This window comes from Amphiura filiformis, chromosome 1 (genome assembly GCF_039555335.1).
Source record: "Amphiura filiformis chromosome 1, Afil_fr2py, whole genome shotgun sequence".
In the NCBI taxonomy this organism is placed as follows: Eukaryota; Metazoa; Echinodermata; class Ophiuroidea; order Amphilepidida; family Amphiuridae; genus Amphiura; species Amphiura filiformis.
Window position 1 is genome coordinate 96,492,385 of NC_092628.1, and position 24,648 is coordinate 96,517,032.

At 35.7% G+C, this 24,648-nt stretch overlaps 1 protein-coding gene across 1 annotated transcript; it reads right to left on the reverse strand.

The window, feature by feature from the left end:
• Positions 1–1,692: 1,692 nt before the first annotated feature.
• LOC140167725 (neuronal acetylcholine receptor subunit alpha-10-like) lies at positions 1,693–23,438 on the reverse strand. The gene is made up of 7 exons (XM_072191021.1): positions 23,231–23,438; positions 10,752–10,891; positions 7,647–7,691; positions 5,942–6,051; positions 5,083–5,304; positions 3,042–3,355; positions 1,693–2,261 (listed from the first exon to the last, which is right to left on the reverse strand). The coding sequence occupies exons 1-7, from the start codon at positions 23,295–23,297 to the stop codon at positions 1,693–1,695; spliced, it is 1,467 nt and encodes a 488-aa protein (XP_072047122.1). The 5' UTR covers positions 23,298–23,438.
• Between the last annotated feature and the right edge of the window lie 1,210 nt (positions 23,439–24,648).

Below are 24,648 nucleotides of genomic sequence, written 5' to 3' on the forward strand. Positions count from 1 at the left end.
TTATTCTCTAAATATAATCAATTCTGTAAGCGATATGATACATTATTTCAACTTCAGGCTTGGCACAGCGTTGCTGTAGGGTTTGCCATTGCAGTTGGTGACGTATGGCTGATACACTACTGGTAATTCTGTTGTCATGATAGAAGACGAAGTGGACCTTTGTTGTACCATTTCCAATTTCCAGATGTAAGAGTGGATTGCGATTCCCAGACGACACTGGCATATTCAATTACAGAGCGCAGAAGTGTCTTGTAGCAGAGAACTTTAGGGCACTGATTGATGTTTCTTAGCAAGAATACACAGGTAGAGTTGGCCTTGAAGGTTAGCCACTATTTTAAACTGTTGCAATTTGGTAGTTCACATCATCTTGCGAATGGTAGTGAGCTTTGACAAAAATTGCATTGATCATTTCATAGCGAGCGTGTAGAAGAATTCAAATATCACAGAATACATTTGTTGGTCCTCTGGTTCTTGAGTTATGTTGTAAAGAGAGTTGAAACAACAACATTTTTGTAAAACGTACATAACTCATTAACAACAATAAATCAAGCAAGTTTTCAAAATATATGATTTGTAGAATGAACTTTTACAAAACATCAAAGTGTTATTTTTTAATAATAATATATTGATTTGAATAATGAAAATCGAAATTGTTTGAATGCGGGGATTTGAATAAGGTTGCTGAAAACTCGCTCAAAAGGATTCAAACTTACTCAAAATTGCTGCGTACAAGTTGCGTAAAGTGAGCGCGGATTGTGCTAAGTTATCCAAAGTCGTTCAACGTGATCATAGCAATTTTATGCAGCTTTGGCCCACTTGGGCTGTGCAATAATTATGAGCCCTGATGGGCGGGTAAAATGGGGGGTTGGCAAACAATTTTGGCAAGCCGTGAGGGGGCAGCAATTTTGGCACACATTTATTGGGCGCCCTTTGAAAAAAATGGAAAACAGTACCGAAACACGGGCCGAGAGGGGGGTCAAGCGATTTTTGCCGAGCCGTTTGAAAATTGTACCCCCAGGCTCATAATTATTGCACAGCCCCTTAGAATTCAATTTGTTTATCATGCAAAGGGGGTGATGTATTAGAATTTGACACCACCAGATTTAGCTAGATTACATCTGAGCTCGGCACTTTATATGCTAAAATTTAAGCACAATAAATTAAACAGTTACATTTATTTTATAACGAAATGATATATTATGGAAAGCTGATCACGAATAACAGCTATTTAACCCAACATCGAATTCGATTCAAGCTCTGCTTGCATACGATCCACAATTCATATGCTCCCCTAACACTTTCTGAAATAAAAAATAAACAATGAATAACTCTATTGTGGCAGAGCAACTTAACTCCATCATAGCAATAGCTACGACATTGGAAAGCTGAATTATTTCCTGTAAATATCTTATTTTGGCAAGAGAACAAATCTCAAAGAGAGCGATAGCACTTGTTCAGTGCCTGTATGAGACCATGACAACCCCTCTCTGACATTACAAAATCCACCAGTCCTAGGGCAGGCACTCGATCCTAGCCGAGGAACTAGAGCTAGTTCTAAGAGAGCGATAGGGAGAGAATAAACCCTAGGAGCAAATCTACAATTTGGTGACTTAACGAAATAGTCGTATGATGCATACAACATTATTTACCGCATTCATTAGAAATAAACTACCCGATAATGCATTAACAAAATTACCCATCAGAGAAGAATGTTTTGGTATTCCATTCGTCTTTCAGTTTACCCAAAGCATATTCAAATTCAATGGTACTTTGATACCATATAAAAGTTAGAATAGTTACAGTGCTTGCAATGACAACTGCACAGAATAGCAATGCAAAGAAGCGACTGAGAATTATCGCTACAAGGTACCAGTCTTTGGCAAAGACGCTTTTATCATCTTTGCTATGTGTAGTAAAACTTGATCCTTTATAACAGTGATTGTGGTAAGCACGGTTATATTTGTCTCTGTAATCACCGTTATTGATAACTGCCGGGTTCGCTATGTGTTGAAATCCATCGGAGTCAACTCCGTTTTGTTTTCCTGTTGTCGTCTTGTTTGCTTGTGAGTTTGTTGTTTTGTTAGCTTCCCTTGCCATTTGAACATAGCTGTTCAAAAACAAAATATGTGGTAGTTTTTCAAATGCTAGCCATTTCATCCATTTGGGAACTGGTTCCTGAGATCTACTGCTTAGATTGATGATGAAAACTGTTGCGAACACAGATAAACTGACCATGATGATCATGATTTGGAAGTAAATATCTGAAATGAAGAGCAAGAGGTTCTTGGTGTCAAGTTTATTTATACATAGGTACTATCCCGCTTGCTGGTACGACTGTGTTTTTATTAAAATTTCGTTTATAGACTTTTTGCTAGTTTTTTGCTAGTTGGTGAAAAATGACCCCTCTATAAATTATCTTCATCGTGTTTATAAACCTGTTGTAGATTTTATTACGGTCATAAATTAAGCAGAAGGTATTAAAATCTATGCCAAATATTCTTTGTATAGCTGAAGACAAAAAGAACAAGTATTTAACCATGAACCAAAATAAAAAGTTTACACAAACAAGAAAACAGAAATACTCTAGTATATTGTGAATTAATGCTGGAAGTGTTTTGGGCTAGTCAAAGAGAAGGGAAACAATAATTGTTTTGGCAGAACGGAAGTGGAGACAAGGTATTTTGGTGCTGGTATACTTTTCAGAGCACCGTCTCGAATACGCCCAGAAAAAGAGGCAAAAGCTTTAAAATATGAAAAACGTTTAAAATACAACATTTCGTTCTCGCATCATATATCGCAATTATTCAGAATCTTAATGTAAAGAATGTGAAGGGAGGGAAATATTTCTTGACATTTAAAAAGGGGAGGGATCCTTGGATTTGGAAATGTAAAATCCCTCAACGTTCAATACGCTATAGCGGTTCTCTAGGGATACTTGAGTGACATTTTATTTGGCTATACTTGAAGCATTTAAGTAATTCAAGTTTGCTTTTATAAAATTGCAGTAAACTTTAACATTCCGTTTATCAACCCTGACTCACCGATTACTGGTGCATTTTCTCCGGTAGGCGGTATCACTTCAGAAATAAGTTTTTCGAAGAATGACAGTGCCAACAAGTTTGTTATTGAAAACTGTAACTTTGAACCATTATCAGGCGGTAAAAAGAATACTGTGACGGCAAGAAGTGAGAGTAAAATGACAGGAATAACTATGTAACTGATGTAGAATGAAGCCTGACGATGAAAGACAAGCCGATATTCCAAGTTGTAATAATTGATCTCACAACACACATATTTAGAGGTTACTTTTTTGGCGGCCACTTCAATTAAATCCCAGACTCCATTTTCCAAGTAGCTGAAAGTAAAAGTTGAAAAATGTTGTTAGGAATTCGCAACTAGGAAGTTTTTATAACTCAAATCGCATGTCCCATGTGTATGGCATTACATATTACTACTCCCGGTTTCAAAAAATACAGCACTAAGAAAATATTATCTTGCTTTGCCAAATGAAACATAGCTAAATCCTAATACTTTAGTTAGTTGTAACTGGCAATAAAAACCAAATTTTAATGTTTTTGTAATTTGAGGGAAAATATTTTCTTACAAGTGTAGTAGCGCAATTATAAGACTTGTCACAAATTTAAGCATTTAAAATCTTGATTATCAAACATCACAAAATATATAGAATTGCAGATTTATACCTAGTGGTAATATAATGAAAGTAAATTAAATTAAACTTCAATACTACTTGTTTATTTTCGCTTACCATCAGCGCTTTTGAGGAACTTCCTCGTCATCAGCCGATGTTGTTGGCTCTGATATATTTTCTTGGGTTGGTCTCTAGCCGTTTCCAAGAAATACATCAGAGCCAACAACATCGGCTGATGACGAGGAAGTTCCTCGAAAACGCTCCCGGTAAGCGAAAATAAACAAGTAGTGTTGAAGCTAAATTTAATTTACTTTCATCACAAAATATGCTTTCCAAAAATGAGAATGCATAACTTAAAATTGATTATAGCATATATTACATACTTAAAAGGTTTTATTTTCAAATTAATTTATACTAGTATTTTATTATATTTTCATATTTACTGTAATGTTTTCGCAATTTACTGTAATCTTTGCAACTTGATTGTCACAGCATACAAAAAGGCCATAAACATGCTAAAGCACTTTTCCTTTCATTTGCCGAAACAGGATAATATTTTTTATTCCAAAAAGAATAGTGCTGTATTTTTCTGGAATCGGGAGTAGATTCGACTTTCACAACGGGCCTAGCGGAGAACAGCCCATTAGGGTCCTTAGTCTAAAAAGGAATAAATTTCCGGTTTAGGGCATTATGTTGGTTATAGCATTAGGATTAGTGTTAGTGTTCGGCACAGGGTTAGGTTTGGGCTATGATAAGTGTTATGATTAACAGTTGTAAGGTTTTGGGTCAGGGTTATTAGGGTTTTGGTTAGAGTTAGGATTAGTTATATATTAGGATTAGGGCTTAGGTTATAGATTAGGATTATTTACTACGCCACTGGATTGTCCTTTAACCAGTTGACAGATTGTGGCTTTCAAAATGTTTATTTTAGGTGTCCGTTTCCTACTGAAGATGCATTGGCTCTGAAAAGAGCCGTTCAAGCGGACTTCCCCGTGTGCACTGAAAGATTAGTGCCTCCAAAAAGAATCATTTCTTGTCCGGCAGCAAATCCGTTGAAACTTTCTATAGGAAGACTAATTGTGTTCATGTAGTATATGTAGTGGATCGTTTAGTGAAGAAAAATATGATAATATACTAGAATACGAGTATAAGTTTGAAAATAAAACCTTTTAAGTTTGTACTATATATATAATGCTATAAATGATTTTAAAATGGAGACATATCTGTAAGAGCAATAAACGTTTTGTGGAAAGGAAATAAAATTATATTTTCTATGGAAATGTTACAATAATTGTTTTAAAGCAATGATTTGTCATGATTGAAAGGTTAAGAGATTTTTCTGAAATGAAAAAAAGCCTCAAGATACTGACGGCTTGGCAACCTAAAAGTATTTGCAAATGTTCTCTGAAAGTTAAATGTGCATCTATACAAACCTTCTCTGGGTTCCATCAATCGATTTATCTGGAGATAGATTTAATTCCTGACCATTGTAGGTCCAAGATAGAAAGGTCATATAGCAAACTTGTGTATCAAAAGGGAACCATTTCACCCAAACAGGACAACTGCCACTAAAGATTGCTGGCACAAACCAGTAGACCATGCCGTCGTTGCGAACCTCCACATAAGAATCCGGTTTGTACTGCTGAAAGTCAGGACTGAAAACAAGAGCAGCAGCAATTTAACTAATCAGTGTATTAATAGTTAAAAGGTATTTTCACAATAAGAATTTTGTTAATGAAATACTATTAGGTAAATGGACATAGATTAGTTTTATACAAATGAACAACCAGTATTTTTCCAAACAATTATATCAGGGCGTCCTTGTAGTTAAAAGGCTTAATTTTGTTTTTCACGGTAAGAATTCTATATATAAACTAGCAATCAATTAAATTTGATAAGCTAGCAGGCAATTAAATGTTATGTAGCAGATTGCGTCTCAATGTTTTTTGTGAAACTGAAGCAGTTTATCTTAAACGGCACTTAATGTTTTTGAGTTCAGTATAGAGTGCCAAAATGATTCACTTTTAATTAAAAAAATATTTAAAGAAATCAAACACGGTTTGGAGTAAAATTTGTAATGTAATGAATGGTTGACGTGATTTTAATCGATGAACTTTGAAATGGCAAATTATACAGAAGTCTATATCTACAGTATTAATAAACTGTGTTTGTACTTGTCTATCTGTATAAAGTGAAAGGAAATATTTCATAACATCTAGGCAAGGTACGAAAATAGTTTCAAGTATTACGGCCGCTGAGACATTCTGTAGGCCTACTATAATGTACTATTACCTTTGTTCGAGGGTAATATCAGGTTTCCAAATGGAATTATGTGGTAGAAAAATGACATTGGTCCCGTCGTAATCAGACGCATTCCAGGTCAAAAACTCGTCTCTCCAGACCTAGAGAGTCAAACATTCAAATCATACCAAACATGATGCAGTCATGTCTACAGTAGAATTCATCTCGACCTTTGCAGGACTTAAACCCCATTAAAAGCTATTAAACCAAGATAACACTCATTGAAAACAGCTCAACTGATTAAATCATATCTTCTCTGGTTGTGCACAAGTGTCTGTTTTCAATGTGCGACATCGCAATAAAGCTGGTATTATAGCTTCAGTTGGGTAACCGATTATAAAGGAAACGAAAGGAAACAATGGTATGTGTACCTTTGTTCACGAAATGAGACAAAGACCTGCTTTTTGTTAACCAGCATTCTTCAAAATGAGCAACATAATGATTGTTGACTTAACACGGTTTGGAAATAATTTCTTCATATTTTTGGTGTTATCTGTCGTTTACATATCCTTCCTAAAACACAAAAGTGCGACCCTCTCCAAACATCTAAATTAGCTAAAAATTTAGGACATGTTACAAACTATATTTTCTAGAACCTATTTAGAATAGTTTAAATGTAGCTTGTACCGTTTGTTTGTGGCATCCTTCAGAACGGAGCGGTCCGTTACCAATATAGCTCAATATTTTTGGTCAAATCTCCATTCAATTAACACGGGGAGTTGGCTAGCTATGAGCTAGCTATGCTTTGCCCTCACTCATATTTTACAAAAGTGCGACCATTTCTGAACATCTAACCTAGCTGTAATTTTAGGTCATGTTAGAGAAACATATTTGCTAGAAGTTTGGAGAATAAATTAAATATTGGCTGGTTATTTTTCACACAGTGATGTTAACTAGGCAAGTGTCCATTCTTCCAACATACATCATTTGTAGAGGTCACGCGTCAATGGTGAGAGCACTGTGTATTGTGTATAGGAAAACGGACAGTAACTGCAGTATGAGAAAATTCCATTTCATTTAAACAAAACAAAAAATGGGAATTTTTGTACATTATTGCTAATGGGCAGTAATTGCCCCATTAGAAAGATCCATAGATGAGTCTACTCTATATGAACTAAATCATCGCAGTTATGCGTGAAGGGATTTTGAGGATTTTTACACCATTTGAGAGAAGACACTTCATGGTTTTTGGATTTTCAAGAATTTTAAGCTACGTCCTACAATCCAAAGGGATTTATTTTTTATTGAGACACCCTGTATAATAATAATAAAAAAAAGGTTTCATCATTCTGCAACGCTTTCAATTGTCCATATTATGCATAAAATGTGATTTGTCAAAAATTGGAGTACATAATAGATGGATGATAAAACAACCCAAGTAAAGTTTTTAGTCGATATTACACAGCATTTTCGCGATGTATGACATTGAAAGGGTAAAGAACTGTATGGTGTTGCTTCAGGAACAATTCAATCTATGCTTTTAAGCTTTCTATGCTTTGAATGCTTTCAATGTATTATTAAAATTATTACATTCGCACATTTAATTAGTCGAGGTCGTGTATAAGGCATATACGGGTAACCTTGAGCTGGGACATTGAGTTGGAAATACACGTTTATTAGTTGTAGCTAATTTGATTGCTGAAAATCACAGTGGTTGTATAACTTGTATAAAAGAGGTATATAGAATGACACTCACTGTTTTCAGCCAGGTAAAAAGTGTGTAATGTTGGTTCCTTGTATCCTGCAAGTATATTAAAACAAATCAGTTTGTTTAATTTAATATATAGGCAGACAGTTTAGTTCAGTTTCATTTCAGTTTTCAGGCATTGCAATGTATCTTACAGAGTTAAGTAATGTGTATATAAACCTTTTTTATGACCATTTATTGAATATTTATTGAATTTTTTATTGTCCTCATTTTGGCCCACTTAAGCAGTAAAATTGCAAACTGGAACTTGGTGTCAAATCCGTGAATAATAACGTGAGTAGGGAATTTCCATAACCTGACCACTTTTTCTGACTACCTTTTCTGACCACCTTTTCTGACCATCTTTTTTGACAATCTTATTTGCCATTATTTTGATGTTTGCTTCATTGTTATTATCTTTACACTTTGCACAATAATGTTGTACCATTCTGGATGTTAAGTGACATAAAATTGAAATTATCAAGTGAAATTTGTTTTGTTTTTCCATACTTCCATGGTTTTTCACAGGGCAGTTAACTTCTCAGTTTAGAGAGGAGACAGTTATCATTTCAGGTGCTGGGTCAATAATCAATAGAGTAAACACAATTACCACTTCACAAGGTCACATTCATGATATTTGTCAAACATGCCCGGATATATTAAGGGTGCAGCATGAATGTGAATATGGGTTTAAGGGTATACGAGGTATTGTTGGTCGAAGCAGATTTTCATTTATCTGAATCAATATATTATTGAAAAATAACACTTTGGTGTTTTGCAGAAGTTCATTATACAAATCATATACTTTGGAAAACTTGCTTAATTTATTGTTTATGAGTTATGTACATTTTACAAAAGTGTTGTTGTTTCAGCCCTCTCTACAACATAACTCAAGAACCCCAGGACCTACAAAAGTATATCTGTGATATTTGAATTATTCTACACGCTCGCTATGAATAAGCCCAATCGCCATAACTTTCAGGTTTTTTGGGACACTTTGACCTCGGACATATCTGGAAAATTGCTGTAGGCCTAATCTTTAATTTATTATTATTATTGTAATAATGTAATCATTATAAATAATAAAATAATTAATTTATACAATAATCAAATGTTTGGGTTTGTTTTTATTCTAGTAACACGTTTTAAATTATATTTTGTACGCTCAAAACCCCAATTTTTCTGAATTTTCCCGATAGGTCAAAGGACAAAGTGTCCCAAAACTGCAAAATGTGTCCCACAATGCATTGCAAACTTCCAATGCCGATTGGGCTTATTGAGCAATGCAATTTTTGCTAAAGCTCACTACCATTTGCAAGGTGCTGCGAACTACTTTGTTTTCTGCTGCTTCGACCAACAATACATCGTATACCCTTAATTGTCCATCAGACAGACAAAGTCTGAACAGGTAACACTGAGGGTAACACTGGGGAGCACTCGTTTGAATGAAGTCAGGAAAATTGGATGTGTGTGCAAAATTTTATTTTATTTGTTTTAAACCGGGGTTTTAAATAATTTCATTTACCATGAAATTGTTGTAGTTTTTAAGTTTCAAGTTTTTATTTGGAAATTGCTTTTACATCAGTGGCACTCGATCTAATGGTGCATCCAAGACATTAAATATACAAACAAAACTGTATTAAACAAAACAAAATCAAAGGATACTCGACAAGCAAAAGGTACAAATAAATAATCTAAAGTGAGAAAGAAATAACAACCATGTACCCTTAAAAATGTTGTTTATCTATTAACAAGTCCCAGAGAAAAGCTTGCTAATTATCACCCAGCATGAGTGCTGCATGACTGTCTATGATTATGGTGTAAAACACTAGGATCCAAAACATTCTCATCTATTAGTGCACAGTTCTTTAACTCCAATACATTTGTACATTCATTGAATGACCTTTGAAAATTGGGGTACAAAAACCTCATACTCTGCAACTTGAGGTCAAATTTTGCACTATGATTGTTTAGTTAATGTTATTGAACTATGGCATTGGGATAAGGCCATTGTGGTCTATAGTGTATGAATCAAATATCACAGGGCTCACTGTAAAAGCTGGTCAGAAAAGGTAGTCAGAAAAGGTAGTCAGAAAAGGTGGTCAGGTTATGGAAACACCCTTACAAGTACGCAAATGCGATTTTCTAGTGCTCTTACCATGCTCTTATTGTTGACATGACATTGAATTTCAATCAGCGGTTGGCCTGGGGCATACCGGGCTACTAAGCCAAAGGTGGGGGAGGTCCACTGACTCTCTACTGAAAAAGATTCTAGAAGGTCAAATTCGCGCGAAGCGAGCGGAAATTTGCAATTTTAATTCTAAACTTTGCCATATTTTTTTGTAAATTTCAGTACATTTATAACGAGAGCTCACTTATTGAACAAGTCTGATTTTGGGATCTACCTGTTTATTGTTCGCGCAACCCCGACTATGTAATTTTGAAACGGACTTCGCCTGGGACCTTTGTCCCTAACACACGCTGTCAATCATACTCGCCATCTATTTGTTATCAATCCAATCTCACCACAAGCACCAAGTATTATACGTACTTCCATGCACCAAGTTTAGAGTTTAACTTGCGCGAACAATTCCACAGATTTTTGTGTATGCTGTAGTTGGTGGTAATGGTAAATTACTTTCTTGTATTTTTGCTACATGTACTTTAATGGGATATTATTTGGTGGTATGCCTCAGAATAACACAGCTAGTCTATGAAACCTCCCGTCGTACATCTGGTTGAATCGCGAAACCATCCACAACTATTATAGGTCCTATAGGTCATGGTGAATGGTCAATCTTGGACGTCCAAGAAATCTTAGGCGTCTATGAATTAATTGGTCAGTATTTGAATACGCTTAAGATGATTGGCGGTTTGTGATTTCTGGCTCTAGGATTCGTCGATTTATTAAATCTACCTCGAAATTCTTAGACGTCCAAGATTGCATCTTGGGCGTCTAAGATTGCATCTTTGACGTCCAAGGTTAGGTGTATATCTTAGGCGTCTTTTGAGCTATACGCCATTATAAAAAACGCTACGCTCGTTGCGACTGCGCAGTATTACGACCACTAAACATAATGATGTTAGAGGATATAGCTTACCCATCTAGCTTACCATTTCTATCAGATTAGCAAAGAGAGGTCTGAATGTGACATTTGTTGTCGTTGAAGTTTTCTTCACAGGTCGGATATGAATGTTTGGATAATCTTGCATCAAGAAGTCTAACAATTCAAGATGTGACGAACCGTAACAACCTGGGTAAAAACATGATAAAGCATTTAATTTACACACAGTTACGTATTTCAAAAGCTTTAAAAACATAGTCGTAGAAAGGTGAGGAATTAGTTCTAATAATTATAATATTGCGTGATCAAATATTACAAAGCATGAGAGAGTTGGAATTGAAGATTAAAGGCTGGAATCTTTTGGGACGCCAATGCAAGGATCATGGGACATCGGTCGGTTGCGAATCCAATAAGATCGGTCCGGAGGTGCATTTCTGATCCCTGTCGGGGAAAGAGTTATAGTTTTAGTGGTACAGTACTCTCTGTCTTTACTGCCGCCTTGTGCTATGTTGGGATCATTATTTTATTGATTAGCTCATCTGATGGTTTCTGGAGGATATGCCCGAGCCATTTCATCTGAATGAGTTGTGAAAATGGTTGCTGGTTGGTCATCTGGTACACAGTCACATTGGATACTCTATCATGGTGGTGGTTAATCTGTAGCAGTTGGCGGCATAGCTGTGAATGTAATCCTCCAGCTTATGTGTGAAAGATGCTGAGCATAAGTTGAGCGGGGATGTGACTTGCAGTGATTTCCAGACTCTGTTGGGTTTCCAGCCATCATGTATCCAAGGTTTTGGAAAACTCCTTTAATTTCTTCACCATCCAAAATCAAACCATCGATATTTTTGCATGAGGTATATCTCTTAGAAGTACTCATGTAGTAACATCGAATTCCTGTCAGAAAGCTGTCTACAAACACTTACTTTGCTCTAGATCAAGGCTTATATGGAAAAAGCAAGAATATATCAAGTTCAAAACTGTAGACAGACCTTGGCCTGATAATCACAGAATGCATTGTTATTTAATCAGAATAATATGACTGGAAAGCAATATATTGCAAAGAAAGATATGTATCAGGGTGGTACACACGGTCATATCATCCTTTATTGGCATAATTGTTCATTATTCTATTATTCAACTACAGATAGTTCCCATCAAAAATATGATTGAGAACATGAAAAAGCTAAGGGTTATGCAAGTAATTATTATAGAAAAGGGAAAAGACACAACGTGTGTGTTTGGTTGCCGATCCATGCTCGTCATCGCAGGTTATTCTCCGGGTGCTCCGGTTTTCATCTTTTTTCTAAAATCGGACCTCTTCCTATCCCTGGCCGTCATATTCGGTTGGTATCACCTTTAATTTAGTAGCCTCTAAGCACTATTGGGATTTGCCTGGCTTCAGCCGAATGTTATAGATAAGTAAATAAAACGTTACAGTAACGTGTATGTATATTACTTTGTAATTAATTTGTTCATGACATTATATTAATTGATTCGTTAGTTCTTCAATTTGACCTCGATTAAAACTATTAGTTGATCAATTCAAATGAAGTTGAATTATGTGTTTATATAAATCGTCACTAGGGTTGCACGACTTCAGCTTGTTTTAGTAGTCGACTAGGCGGCACCAATAGTCGCGACTAGTTGACTATTGACGACTATTGAGTAAACGCTCCAAGTACCTTTCTTGCCAAAAATGCACAAATGAAACACGTGTAATATTCAAAATGAATGACACAGGCAATATAATAACAATACAAGTATGATACAAAACTAAAGACACAATTAATGTAAAATACCGGTATTGAAGCAGACATCACAAAATTTGCTTTTACTTTTTCTGGTACTTAGTAGGGAGCTTGCGATTTCCCAACGTACAAATAATACGCCCGTAACATTCAATGAACCAGAGTGTTTATCTTACCACTCTACTTTACACTCTGGAAAACTGGTAAGGGTACATGTTTGCTAAAATTAACGTAAATGATATGGTTGCACAATAACATTGTCCCCTTGAGGGTTAAAACATTAAATTATTAAAATTAAAGTTAATTTCACCCGTATGTATGTTTATTACATGGACATGTATATAGCGTTAATGTCATTGTTACATTCAGGAAAATAATATAGCTGACCAGTCAATTCAGGACGTCGTACTCTTTTGAATCAACGTTTCATGAATTTGCCGAGAAAGTGATAGGCAAGCAAGAGCCATGCGGACTACCAAGTTGGGTTCTGTGTGATATTGCGTCCCAAGAATGGTTTGCTGATGTGTGTAATACTCCCAAGTTAAGAACATATAGAAATTTTAAAACATTGTTGACACCAGAAAAATATTTGCTTGAAATTTGTGATTATCGTTATCGTAAGTCTCTTTCTAGACTTAGATGTTCAAATCACATGTTTAAGATCGAAATGGGTAGAAGGGGAAATATTGATTATTACGATCGTATTTGCTCACTTTGTAACACCGCAAGCATTGAAAATGAGTATCATTTTATTATGTCATGTCCGTTTTTTGTAGATATAAGATCTGAAATAAATGAACTGAGCTAGCACTTGAGGTCTATGACAGTACCATCAACCATAGACACATACTTCAAGTACTTGGGTCAAGATGGACTCTAGTGTTGTGGACCTAAAAAGAAGAAAAGCACTAGCCTCTGTAGCATCCTGGAAACTGTAACGCATTTGGAAAAACCCATCCCTGCCAACTGAAACAAATATTAAGCTGCTTGGGACAACTGTGTTACCGTCTTCCTTTATGGGTGCGAGTCATGTGTAATCACCAAGGAGATGGAAAACAATATCAATGCTTTAACAACATCTTGCTACAGAGTCATGTTAAACATCAATATTCCAATCCATATCGGATTCCAAATGAAACAATCTACAATCTGACCAACACCACTCCACTGGTTGTCAGGCCCACCAACTCAGATTTCGTGGCCATATACAAATACTTCGCCTACACACAAGGAGCCTGTGAAAGAATATGCCCTTTATATTTCACCACATGGGAAGAGGAAACAAGGACGTCCATGTTGCGGCCAAACAAAATTGCTTCGCTAGCCCAAGATCACAGTCGTTGGCGAAAGCTTGTAGTCGCAGCCGACTGATGATGATGATGATGATGACTCCTTTTGATATACTTAATTAAAAATTTTCTCTATTTTAATTTACATCGACATTGAAATGTGTAAAGCCTAGCAAAATGTATCCAATTTATACAAATCAATTGCATACATCAGTAACCAAGGAAACTGTTATTTCAACTATATGTAAATTGCAAGACGTGATTCGTGATGATTAATGTGAGTCCTTGAAAAATGTGAGGTTTTGACACGTGTAAGCCAGTACATTGCAGTGAGTTATCATTCTCTTTTGAACATCACATTGCTCTAGTAGGCCTATATAATATCAACCACACATTTTAGTTTAATGGACCTGATTAAGGGTAGACGGGGTATTGTTGGTCGAAGCAACCTAAAATCGATTTTCATTATCTAGATTAATATATTATTGAAAAATAACACCTTGATGTTTTGCAAAAGTTCATTCTACAAATCGTATACTTTGCAAACTTGCTTAATTTATTTTTGTTAATGAGTTATGTACGTTTTACAAAAGTGTTGTTGTTTTAGCCCTCTTTACAACGTCACTCAAGAACCGCAGCACCTATAAAAGTATTTCTGGGATATTTTAATTCTTCTACACGCTCGCTATGAATTGAGCAATGCAGTTTTTGCCAAAGCTCACTACCATTCGTAAGATGCTGTGAACTACCAAATCACAACAGTTTAAAATAGTTCATAACCTTAAGAGCAATCTTTCTCCCTGTTTTAAAATAAAGGTGACACACAAGAAGAATGCTATGTGAGTATATGAGTTCTTGATATAAGAGGTGTCATATCCGCACCATGTACATAATTTGAGGGTACCGGGACAGAGTTACTATTATTATTTCTTGACCTTAAATCAAGAACCACAAACAATTGGATTCCTTGACTCAGTTTCCATGAGATCAATGTATTAATATTATGAAATACACTGCAGGTTTTTAGTTACATGACTAAATTTAGCTCCTGTCATCGCACTCGCCTTTCAGTCAATTCCAGACGCCTTACTGCTTTGTATGCTTTTAATATAATACTTAATTGAAGATCTTCTCTGCTACTGTGGTTATCAATTAAACATTGTCATTGAGATATGCACAGTCTTATGACACCTATCCAACTTATTAGTAAAAATTTAATATTTCAGAGAAAAATAAAATCAGTAACCTAGGAAACTTTCACTTCAACGCGCGGTTAGTAATTGGAGTCCTTGAAGTCCTTTCACACTGTTGAACGAATCGCAATAACTGAATAATATTTTACAATATTTGATGTTAACATTCATTTGCTTTCAATTAACCTGAGTATAAAGCAGTTTGTGTTAGCTATACTAGTGAGATTGGGAAGGGTTTTCATTCATCCAGGTATAATTAGATATTAATTGGAATCATACAACTATTCGACAGGACTTCCGTTTTTAAGTGGCTGCGGTATCGCATTTTATCCTAGGTGCATCTTAAGGCCGATTGATGATCTGGCGGTTATTGGTCATTGACCGGTGCCAAGCTGGTGTCGATCATTGATTATGAGTCAAACTTCTTTTTGAGCCACTATTGTATATACATTTGTACAGCACTTGACACCTTCGACAACAAGGACGGTGAGATTTTTGTGCAGGGGGTACTAATAAAGGGTAGGTCATGGAAACGATATATGCCAAGAAAGAACAATCCTCGCTTAATAGTGGGGGGGGGGGGGGGACACAATTTGGCCTATATTTCTGTTCAATCAAAAACATTCCTATGAAGTTTGACTCAGGGAATGACACCTAAACATTTCATAGCCGACTGACCCCCTTCACTATAGTTTGTTCATTTGTGTGTGTCGAGCGATCCTCGGAGGCCGTGGGACTTATGGTAGGTTCTCAGGTAGAGTCTTGAGCCTCATTTACTAGAAACGCATTCATTCAATGTTAGCATGTTAAATTTGTATCTTAAAAACTTGTTACTTAAAAAGATATTGCAACATTTCCATAAAAATATAGTAATTCTTTTCCATAAAATGTTAGCTTTTACTGTCAGATATGTCCCCTTTTAATTGTGAGCCGAACAACTGAGGTAAAGCAAAGAAAATCGGAATGTACTACTAGTGCCAATGCGTGTTACTCAGTCGATTGTGTTACGGTACGTTCCTTTGATGTGTGTATGACCGTCCCGCACGCCATGTACGTACTGTGTTATGAACATCACATACACGTTCGACTATCATATCCATCGTAATAATAAACCGTCTTGTTCAGACGGTTTATTCAAAATCTCGGATTTTGACAAATCTACAACACGTAATGTCTTGATTTGTGCAGGGTATCTTAGTTTATCAAAGTACATTGCAATCTTATAACAGAATTAAAAAATATTGAGGGCGTCCTCCTCAGCAAATGTTACAATATGGCTTAAACAGGCCTTTTGAGGCGAGTAACCGCTTTCGCTCTGCACCACCGCTCGCCCAAATTCGATTTCTAGTTAGCGAATTACTATTCTCCATAGACACTACATGTAGATATCGGTCGCGCGCTGCGAAGCTCCCAAAATTTGCATTCAGCACTTTTAATGTATTTAATTTAGAGGGTTATTTTCAAAATGCCTGTCAAATACCATTATATTGCGTGTTAAGGCTTAAAACAAGTACAAATTAATGCAAACTATGCAAAAAACAGTCGAAGACCACCAGACTGGCGGGCTCCTTTGTTCAAAGAAAAGGTTAAAAATATAGCACAGTAATTTAACACAGATAAATTTTTATTTAAAATCTACAGAAAATAATTATTGCTTAAACGGGTTAATTAAGCTAAGGTTTTAAACTGCAATTATGGTAGTACTAAAAACAGATTTATTTTTATGCATTTTGACAACGTTTGGTTGCTAAACTGACCCGCTTATGTTTGATCTTTAATATAAAATTATAATTTTCACCTTTGGCATGCGTGATTGTTCATAATTTAAAAATAAATGCGGGTCTAACAGGCTTATTGTGAATTATTTTGTAAAGAGGAACAATTTGAGATCATTTTCATTACGATCGGAGCCAATTTCAAATTTAACCCCTGTGGAGGTTAAAGTTTGACCCTTGACATTTTTGCTTATAATTCAAACACAGTGCATACTTTTCTGAATCCTTGTGATCTGAAGAATACATTGGTATAGGTGTTGAGACCCTTCCCCACAGAATGACTGGTCAGATTATGTGTAGCTGTAGGTTTTTGTAATCGGCATACCTTCAAGACCATATGTGCAAATTCTTTTGATTGCATTCGAATTGTTGAAAATAGAGGACTGTACAATTAAAAAAAAGAAATTGTCTCACCGAGGAGTAAAAAAAAAAACCACTGTCGAGATGTTAAAAACAAACAAATTGGCTTCACCAAGGTGCTACCCAACTACCCCCTTGATATCTAATCTTGGTGCGTCCCTTAGTCACAACAAATGACAAGCGCATGCGACCAGATCTCGGAACCAACTTATTCGAGAACTAAACTAATCAGCACAGACAGCTTCGAAGTTCCGCCGTGACACACCTATAAGCTTACCAGCTTCACACACCGTAATACCTTCGTGTTAGAAATTGCCATGATAGTAGGACGAATCCACTAGTTCTTCAGCAGCCACGCATGGCGATTTTGTTTCCGCGGTGTTTAATAGACTTAGATTAGTACGATATGTTTTTTCCCACTACACAATGCGCCGCTGCCACTCAAAAGCTTAATAGACTCAGATTTTACAATCTGCGCATCTAATTACGCATCTTTACAGTTACCGACACAATGAAATTCAATTTTTTGTCAGTTTTTTATTTCAAGTTCAAGTTGTTGTTTTCAAGGCCCCAGCTGTGGGGTCAAGACCCCGACTAAAGCTTACCATATTCTTTCAATACATATATTCAAGTGCAAGCGTGACAATAGGTTTTTATAATAATCAAAAATAACAGGATGGTTTTCTGCAAACATTGACATAGGCCTACTATGAATATCAATACTTGATAACACCATCATACACTAGATAGCACATACATGTAGTAGGTGTATCAAGGGAGTAGATAATTTTTTTAATGAAAATGTATCGATCAATCAATACAAAGGAACAATATATCACTTGGTAAGATTATTGTCCCATTTCAAATTATCAATATGATTTTGACTATGTTAGTGGCCAATTAAAAAGCAACTGTACACTGTACTACATCGCTGAGTGATATCAATTGGTCGGCCAATGAGAACTTTTCCTGCTGTGTTGTTAAAAGCGAGCTACCTTATTGGTCAAATACCAATCGCTCGTCGCTCTGCGACGGAGTAGGGCCTATAAATTCAGCTTATTCTGTTAATTCGATGATTCGATACAGGGCGTATTTCTATTGGTTAGTTTCACGCCTGAACTAAAATAATTATTTAGCTGGTGTTGACACAGTGCTTCATTCACTATATCAAATTGTCCCTATCCCCTTTTATAACATTCCCTCCCCAACATGATGAACAATATCTCACTTTCAAGAACGGAATCATAAAACAAAGCGATAATTTTCACACTCAACATTAAAGAAGTTCAGTTTTCGATGGTGTTTAATCTAAATAAACGTCACTGATATGTCAAAGCAGGTCTTGTTCTATTATATTTCTTCATAGGGCTCTCTTCCATCGGTTTCAGAGCGTAGTTATTGCAAAATGGATTAAGTGGATTTCAATGAAACACCTAATAAATAATTCATAACAGTTACGTAATCAGCCGACAGCGCAAATCACCGAAATTCGTCATTGATTTGCGTTGCAAAGAAAAACCGTGAATTGAATGCTCTCATAGGAGATATCCACTCTCTGGCAACATCATCTTGTCAATTACCAATAGCCGCCAGATCGGTTCACCGCCAGATCATCAGTCGGCCTGAAGATATACCTAGGATAAGGTGTGATACCGTCGCCACTCAAAATCGGGTATATTACAAGCTAGTGGGAATAAAGCTTCTCATCTGCTCTGCTTCTCAATCTTGCTCATTTTTTCAAACCTGATTTTTGGCTATATTTGCCATGTTAACACATGTCCCAACCTTTGCCTGAATTTATGTAATCAGCCAAATTCGTTGTGTTTTTTGGTTAACAGAACAATTTCCAACATAATGTCATAATTCAGACATTAAATAGCCAATGGGATTTCTTTCACTCAATTTTCGTTATTTTTACTTAACATGGACAGAACCTCTTCCTGACAGTTATTACTAATATTATTCCAATATTTTAGAATAACAAACTTAAAATTTAACGGATATCGTACATTATGGCTTTAAGTGTGATTTTTCTCTCTGTTTCTAAATTATAAAATCAATATGGTTGTCAACTCGTTTACGCATAATTATGAATACAGCCATATTAAAGTGAAGCAAAATGGTTCTCAATAGTCCCTATGATCATGAATATTATAGCTGGCCAGATAATCATGTTTTTGTTTTTGTTTTGGATGATATAATGTCCCGTAATTTGAATAGCGCATTTCATAATAATCTTAATGTTAAAACACATCTCAAAAAAACAATGAGATTTTTCAAAGAACAAAACAATGACTTTAAATTATAGATGAAGTAATTGAGTTATATCAATGCGATTTGTGTGTAGCATTTCGTCTCCTGGCAACGGGTTTATTGAAGATTTAGTGCCGTCTAAAAATCTTGAATAAAATGTGACGCTCACTAGAATTTTAGAATTATAGGATCCACATTATAGAAAAAAAATTGTAGTTTAATAGTTTGTTTCATCTCATTGCATCAATAACATATAGACAAAAAATATAATAAACACGAGAACGCAAAGCGTGATAAGTGAAAAAAAAGTTACATAAAACAATAAAGAACCAACAGACATTGCATTGATGACATAATTAAGATTTACAAACTCTACAAGGAAATATATATAATGTAGGTCTACATAATAATAATTATTATTGTAAATAAGGTCTACATAATATTGTAAATAATTAAGATTGACAAACTTTACAGGGAAAGATATATAATGTACAGGGTGTCCCAGAAAAAAATACCGGGCGAATGAATTTGGGCGTAAGTCGAGAAATAGACATCAGAATCCATAAATCTAAACATCAGCGTGTAGCCCATCTTATTTGACATCTATCCTATACGCTAATTTGGCAGGAATCGGTTGACTGATCGCGAAAAAAGGAGCAATTTCATAACGCAAGCGTCAATTCACTTCATTCCAAAGTTGAAAGAAAGATCATTCAACACAATGCGCACTAGTGGTTAACTGCCTATGGGCTTCACATTTTGTTCTGTGAAATCCTTCTTTTTAAACAATCTGTTTCTTGCAAAACGTTTAATTAAGTTTTATTCAAATTTAAAAACCTGCACGATATTGAAAATGAAAGCTTGCATTAAGTTGCATGTAAGATGATGCTCAGTACTTATAAATTGATATATACTTGATATAAATGTTGCATAAAGAATTATTGCATAAAGAATTACAGTTGGCTTTAAACAAATTCTCACACATATTAATGTTTTTGAAATATTTCCAAGAAATTATAATTCAAAGTTTATATCTTTTAAAACTTCAACATTTATGTTGCATGGTATCAAAAATCACACGTAAAGCTGTAAGTACTTGATCATTGTCATTCTTGGCTCAAATGTTCTTTGGAAAGTTAAAATATAACATATTTGCACAACATAAAGAATAGTTGGAAAGCTTCCAATTGCAGAAATCAAAGTTTGCTCTGACAAACTGTTATTCAGTGAAAGTATGAATGACATAACATCGTCGGATTATAAAATAGATAATGTGGACTAAATTTAATGAGATACACAAACTTTAGGAAGCGGTGAGCGAGTATGAAAAAAGCGCCTGTTGATCAAACTTGGAATGAACTGCATTGATGCACGCATTATGTAATCGTTCATTTCTTCGCAACCAGTCAAGTGAATCAAATACAATTTTCGTATGTGATGCACAACAAAATAAGCTATACGCTACATTTTAAATTTGTTGATTCTGAAGTCTATTACTCGACTTACGTTCAATTTTATTCGCTCGGTAATTTTTTCTGGGACACCATGTAGATCTACATTTCGAGCATCTCAAGCTTTTATTTTAGGGGGAAACCGCATTACGAATTTGGATTTTCACATCTTCGCAAGCTGTGTGACATATTTTTGGGCCTTGGATGTCTGTGTTGCTCTTTTGATTGTTTGACCAATGAGCATGAGGTAATTCTACACTGGTCAAAGAGTCTCTCGTGTTGTTTTGGCATATCATACTCTGGGTCATCTGCAATCTTGCCGGACCATGCTCTTTTTTACATTCTTCCCATTCTGCGGTCTAGCCCGAGGTCTTGCTCCTTTCTGCTAATTGAGTGCTCTCTATAGACAGCGTCGAGTGATGAATTCTAAAACAGGACACAAGGCCAAAATAGGTTGAGGCTTCAGTGGTTTGACATCTACAGTGCGTGGACAAATGCACTCATTTATACGGTCTACAATTGGACAGCAATTCTGAATTCTCACGGATCTTGGCACCTCTTGGCGCAGATCGATCAGTCAATGATATCAAGGACAGAACCGTTGACGAAAGAGACCCTTTGGAAGATTTGGGATGGATGGAACTAGAAGACGCAAAACTCATATCTTAAAATCGTATAACAGGGTCGGCAACCTTTTTTGAAGCATAGCGCCAATGTAACCAGATCAGCCCTCCCACCCCCCTCCACACACATGCGCAACCAAACATTTTTTATCCTATAAAGTATCTTTCTCACACACATAATTCATGCTTCAAGCAAGTTTTACAAATAGAAGATATGCTAAGAACTGATGAGTGTTTTTATCAATGTGGACAAAAAGTTCATGCGGAACAAAAATTGTGTCTAATCAGATTATTTAGACGCATGCCTCAATGTGAGGTACAAAACACAATATGAAACATCTGACCATAAATAATAAATAATAAATAGGCCCCGATCTGATATGCCGTGTATGCCAGAGCACCTTGACTAGCCATAAAACGAGTGAGGTCTAGGGCTCTAGGCATGCTTGTCTCTTAAAGGGTCCCTTGGGCAGGGGCAGGAGATGGTTCCTAGAGTACGGTCAGTAGACGATTCTTTGAAAGGTTTACCCTACCCCCGACCCCACCCCGAAAAAATAGCTTACTGGGCAAATTTTCGGGGTGGGGTCGGGGTAGGGTAAACCTTTCAAAGAATCGTCTAGACAGCTCTCATATAAATATAGGCTTACTGCGACACATTAAATGTGCGAAGAGTGGCAAACATCTGCTGATTTCAAACTCATCTAAAATAAGATGGTTGATGAACAAAGTTATTTTCCCTTGAGGTCTGTTTGTGTGTTTGTTTGTTTCCAGAAACAGACTGCGTGCCAAAGTTGCCACGTGCCATCTTTGGCACGCGTGCATGCCTGGAGCTGACCCCGGGCCGACCGTACTACTTGGAAGTTTCACTCATATCATGCGGGGGCAGCTGGTGCACATAATGCAAAAATGCATGATGCTATCTGTATGGTAGATAGATTTAGATTCATACCATCTTTTGTAAATTACCATAAATGTACATACTCACTATGAAGTTTTCAGTATAGCTTATTCATGCATTTTCATACGTGAATTTTGTGATTTTCCTAAAATTGCATTTGGCCTGTATTTTAGTAACATGAAATTTATACCATCATAAGTTCATCAGTGGAAATACTTTATCATTGCAATGCTAATAATGTTTCTTTAATAATGCGATGTTTTTTCGAAGTTATCACACCCAATTCCTGAATTTTCATGGTTTCAGAAAAATATATGAAACACTGGGTATTAAAAGTAAAATGTTTGGGCTATCGATATAATAGTATCTCTTTTCAATGGTATTTCAATGAACCTGTCTCCTATAGTGTTCTTTTTATAACCTCTAATTTTATTATTTTATTAAAATCCATGAAAATATATAAATCTTATAAATATATAATTAAAACGTAGGAAAAAGTTTTCTTTTTCTTTTTTCTTGGGTAAACCAATTTTATTTCATTAAATTTACCAGTGACCGGACGACTTGCAGTATTCAATAATTATCTTTGTAAAAATATAATATTAGATGAATTATCCAGATTCGACCAATGTCAATCTATCACTCACTGTAAAGTCAATTTTCGTGTTTCAACTCAGATTATTTGACTTTTATATCTGACAGTTAATAATAATTGAAACAAAATAAGCTTGTTTATACACAGAGAGATAATGGCATCGTGAATTAAAATCAATCCTTTGCAAATTAACACAAATCTCATTGGTAAATTGCTTTCAGAGTTGTATAATCTGTAGCTAGGCTATAACATTCAGAATGCTTTTAATGTCTCAATTGGAAGCTTACCAGAAACGATGCACGTACGCATGTAAATGATAGAGAATCAAGCGTCTACTTACAGTTAACAAGGAGCAGAACGAATATAGATGCTTTAAGAGGTTCACTTGCTCTGCCCAATTTATCCATGTCAGAAATCTTCACATTGGGCTCACATACATACACCCACTCGTATGGTAACTCTATGGTGTTATTGCCGTTCAGTTTGACTTAATGACATTAATGAAATACGATACTGAAGTGCTGGTGCTGCTTTTAAATGAATTGACGACGTTTGTTGATGTATTCTAGCTTTAATATTCTGCCGAGAGGTCCATTCTAGTTTAATATATATAGTATGTGTGTAAAACAGACACACGCCCTCCCTCTGTAATTACAACTACATTTAAAATTTCCAGTTGTCATATAAATGCCATCTACTCTATATCATGAATAAACTGGGGAGAGAAGGATCTGTTCATGAGTCCCTTGGATGCATACTGCCCTCAATGTCAGTACAAGTTATGCACTTCTTATACACGGAAGCGCTGCCGGGTATGGTAATCATTCGTCGCCGAGTGAGCATGGTAAGGGGAGATAAATGTGTCTTTTCTAAAGACATTGTTTTGCTGGAGTTAAAATGTTCCAAAATAAGAGTAATGTACTTTGAAAATCGACCGCGGAATAGTTATGCATACACATATGGTCGAATCCAACCAAAAGTGTCCACGGGCCAAAAATAAAAGTCCGAAATAAAAATGTCTCCAAAATTTTTGCCTTTTGCCCATTGATTGATGACATATTGGCCTTATAGGAACCAAAAGTGCCATTACTAATCTTGAAAAATAAATCCAGGACGTGTGATAGTAAATGTGATATCAAAACCCAATGTTACCTTTATCAATCAATCTTTATTTCATTCAAAATACAACAATACAATAACAGCAAAACAACACATTTGAATGAGGAGATGCTCAGAAGGCCAAAAAGGCCTGAACAAGCACCCCTTAACCTTAGCCTAAGTTTCTTAATTTGTCTAATAAAATACAATTACATACATACAAACACCCCCACCCTCTTTCATACATTCATGTAGAACGAACTAAGCAGGAAAAAAATGATGAATAAAGAACATGCAGAATATAAATTAGGATTTCATAACATTTGCTCACGTACGTATATCGCACAAGAAAGCTGACATTTTGTGAATATAGTATAAATGCTAAGAGATCAGTTAATTTTAATCGATTTTTTTGTTTTAAAAGGAAGAAAAATAAAAATAAGTAAATCCAAACTAAGAGGTATTAAGTGTACATTTCTATAAGGTTTGTTTTAATTTGGGATCTAAAGAGTTTTACTGATGTAGCCGTTTTGGCGCATCTGTCAATCGAATGCCATTTTCTTGGCCCGGCGGTTCTTATTGTTTTGTTAGCAAACTCTGTTTTTGTAAGACAGATCTTGTAATCTTCAGCGTTTCTTGTGTGATACCTGAGGTGATTCC

Coding starts and splice junctions, on each gene's coding strand:
- LOC140167725 (XM_072191021.1), bottom strand. CDS start 23,297: ATGGATAAATTGGGCAGAGCAAGTGAACCTCTTAAAGCATCTATATTC. Junction 6,052..7,646: donor TTTTTACCTGGCTGAAAACA/GTGAGTGTCATT, acceptor TTGACTCTCTAG/GTCTGGAGAGACGAGTTTTT. Junction 2,262..3,041: donor AGAAAATGCACCAGTAATCG/GTGAGTCAGGGT, acceptor TCTTCATTTCAG/ATATTTACTTCCAAATCATG.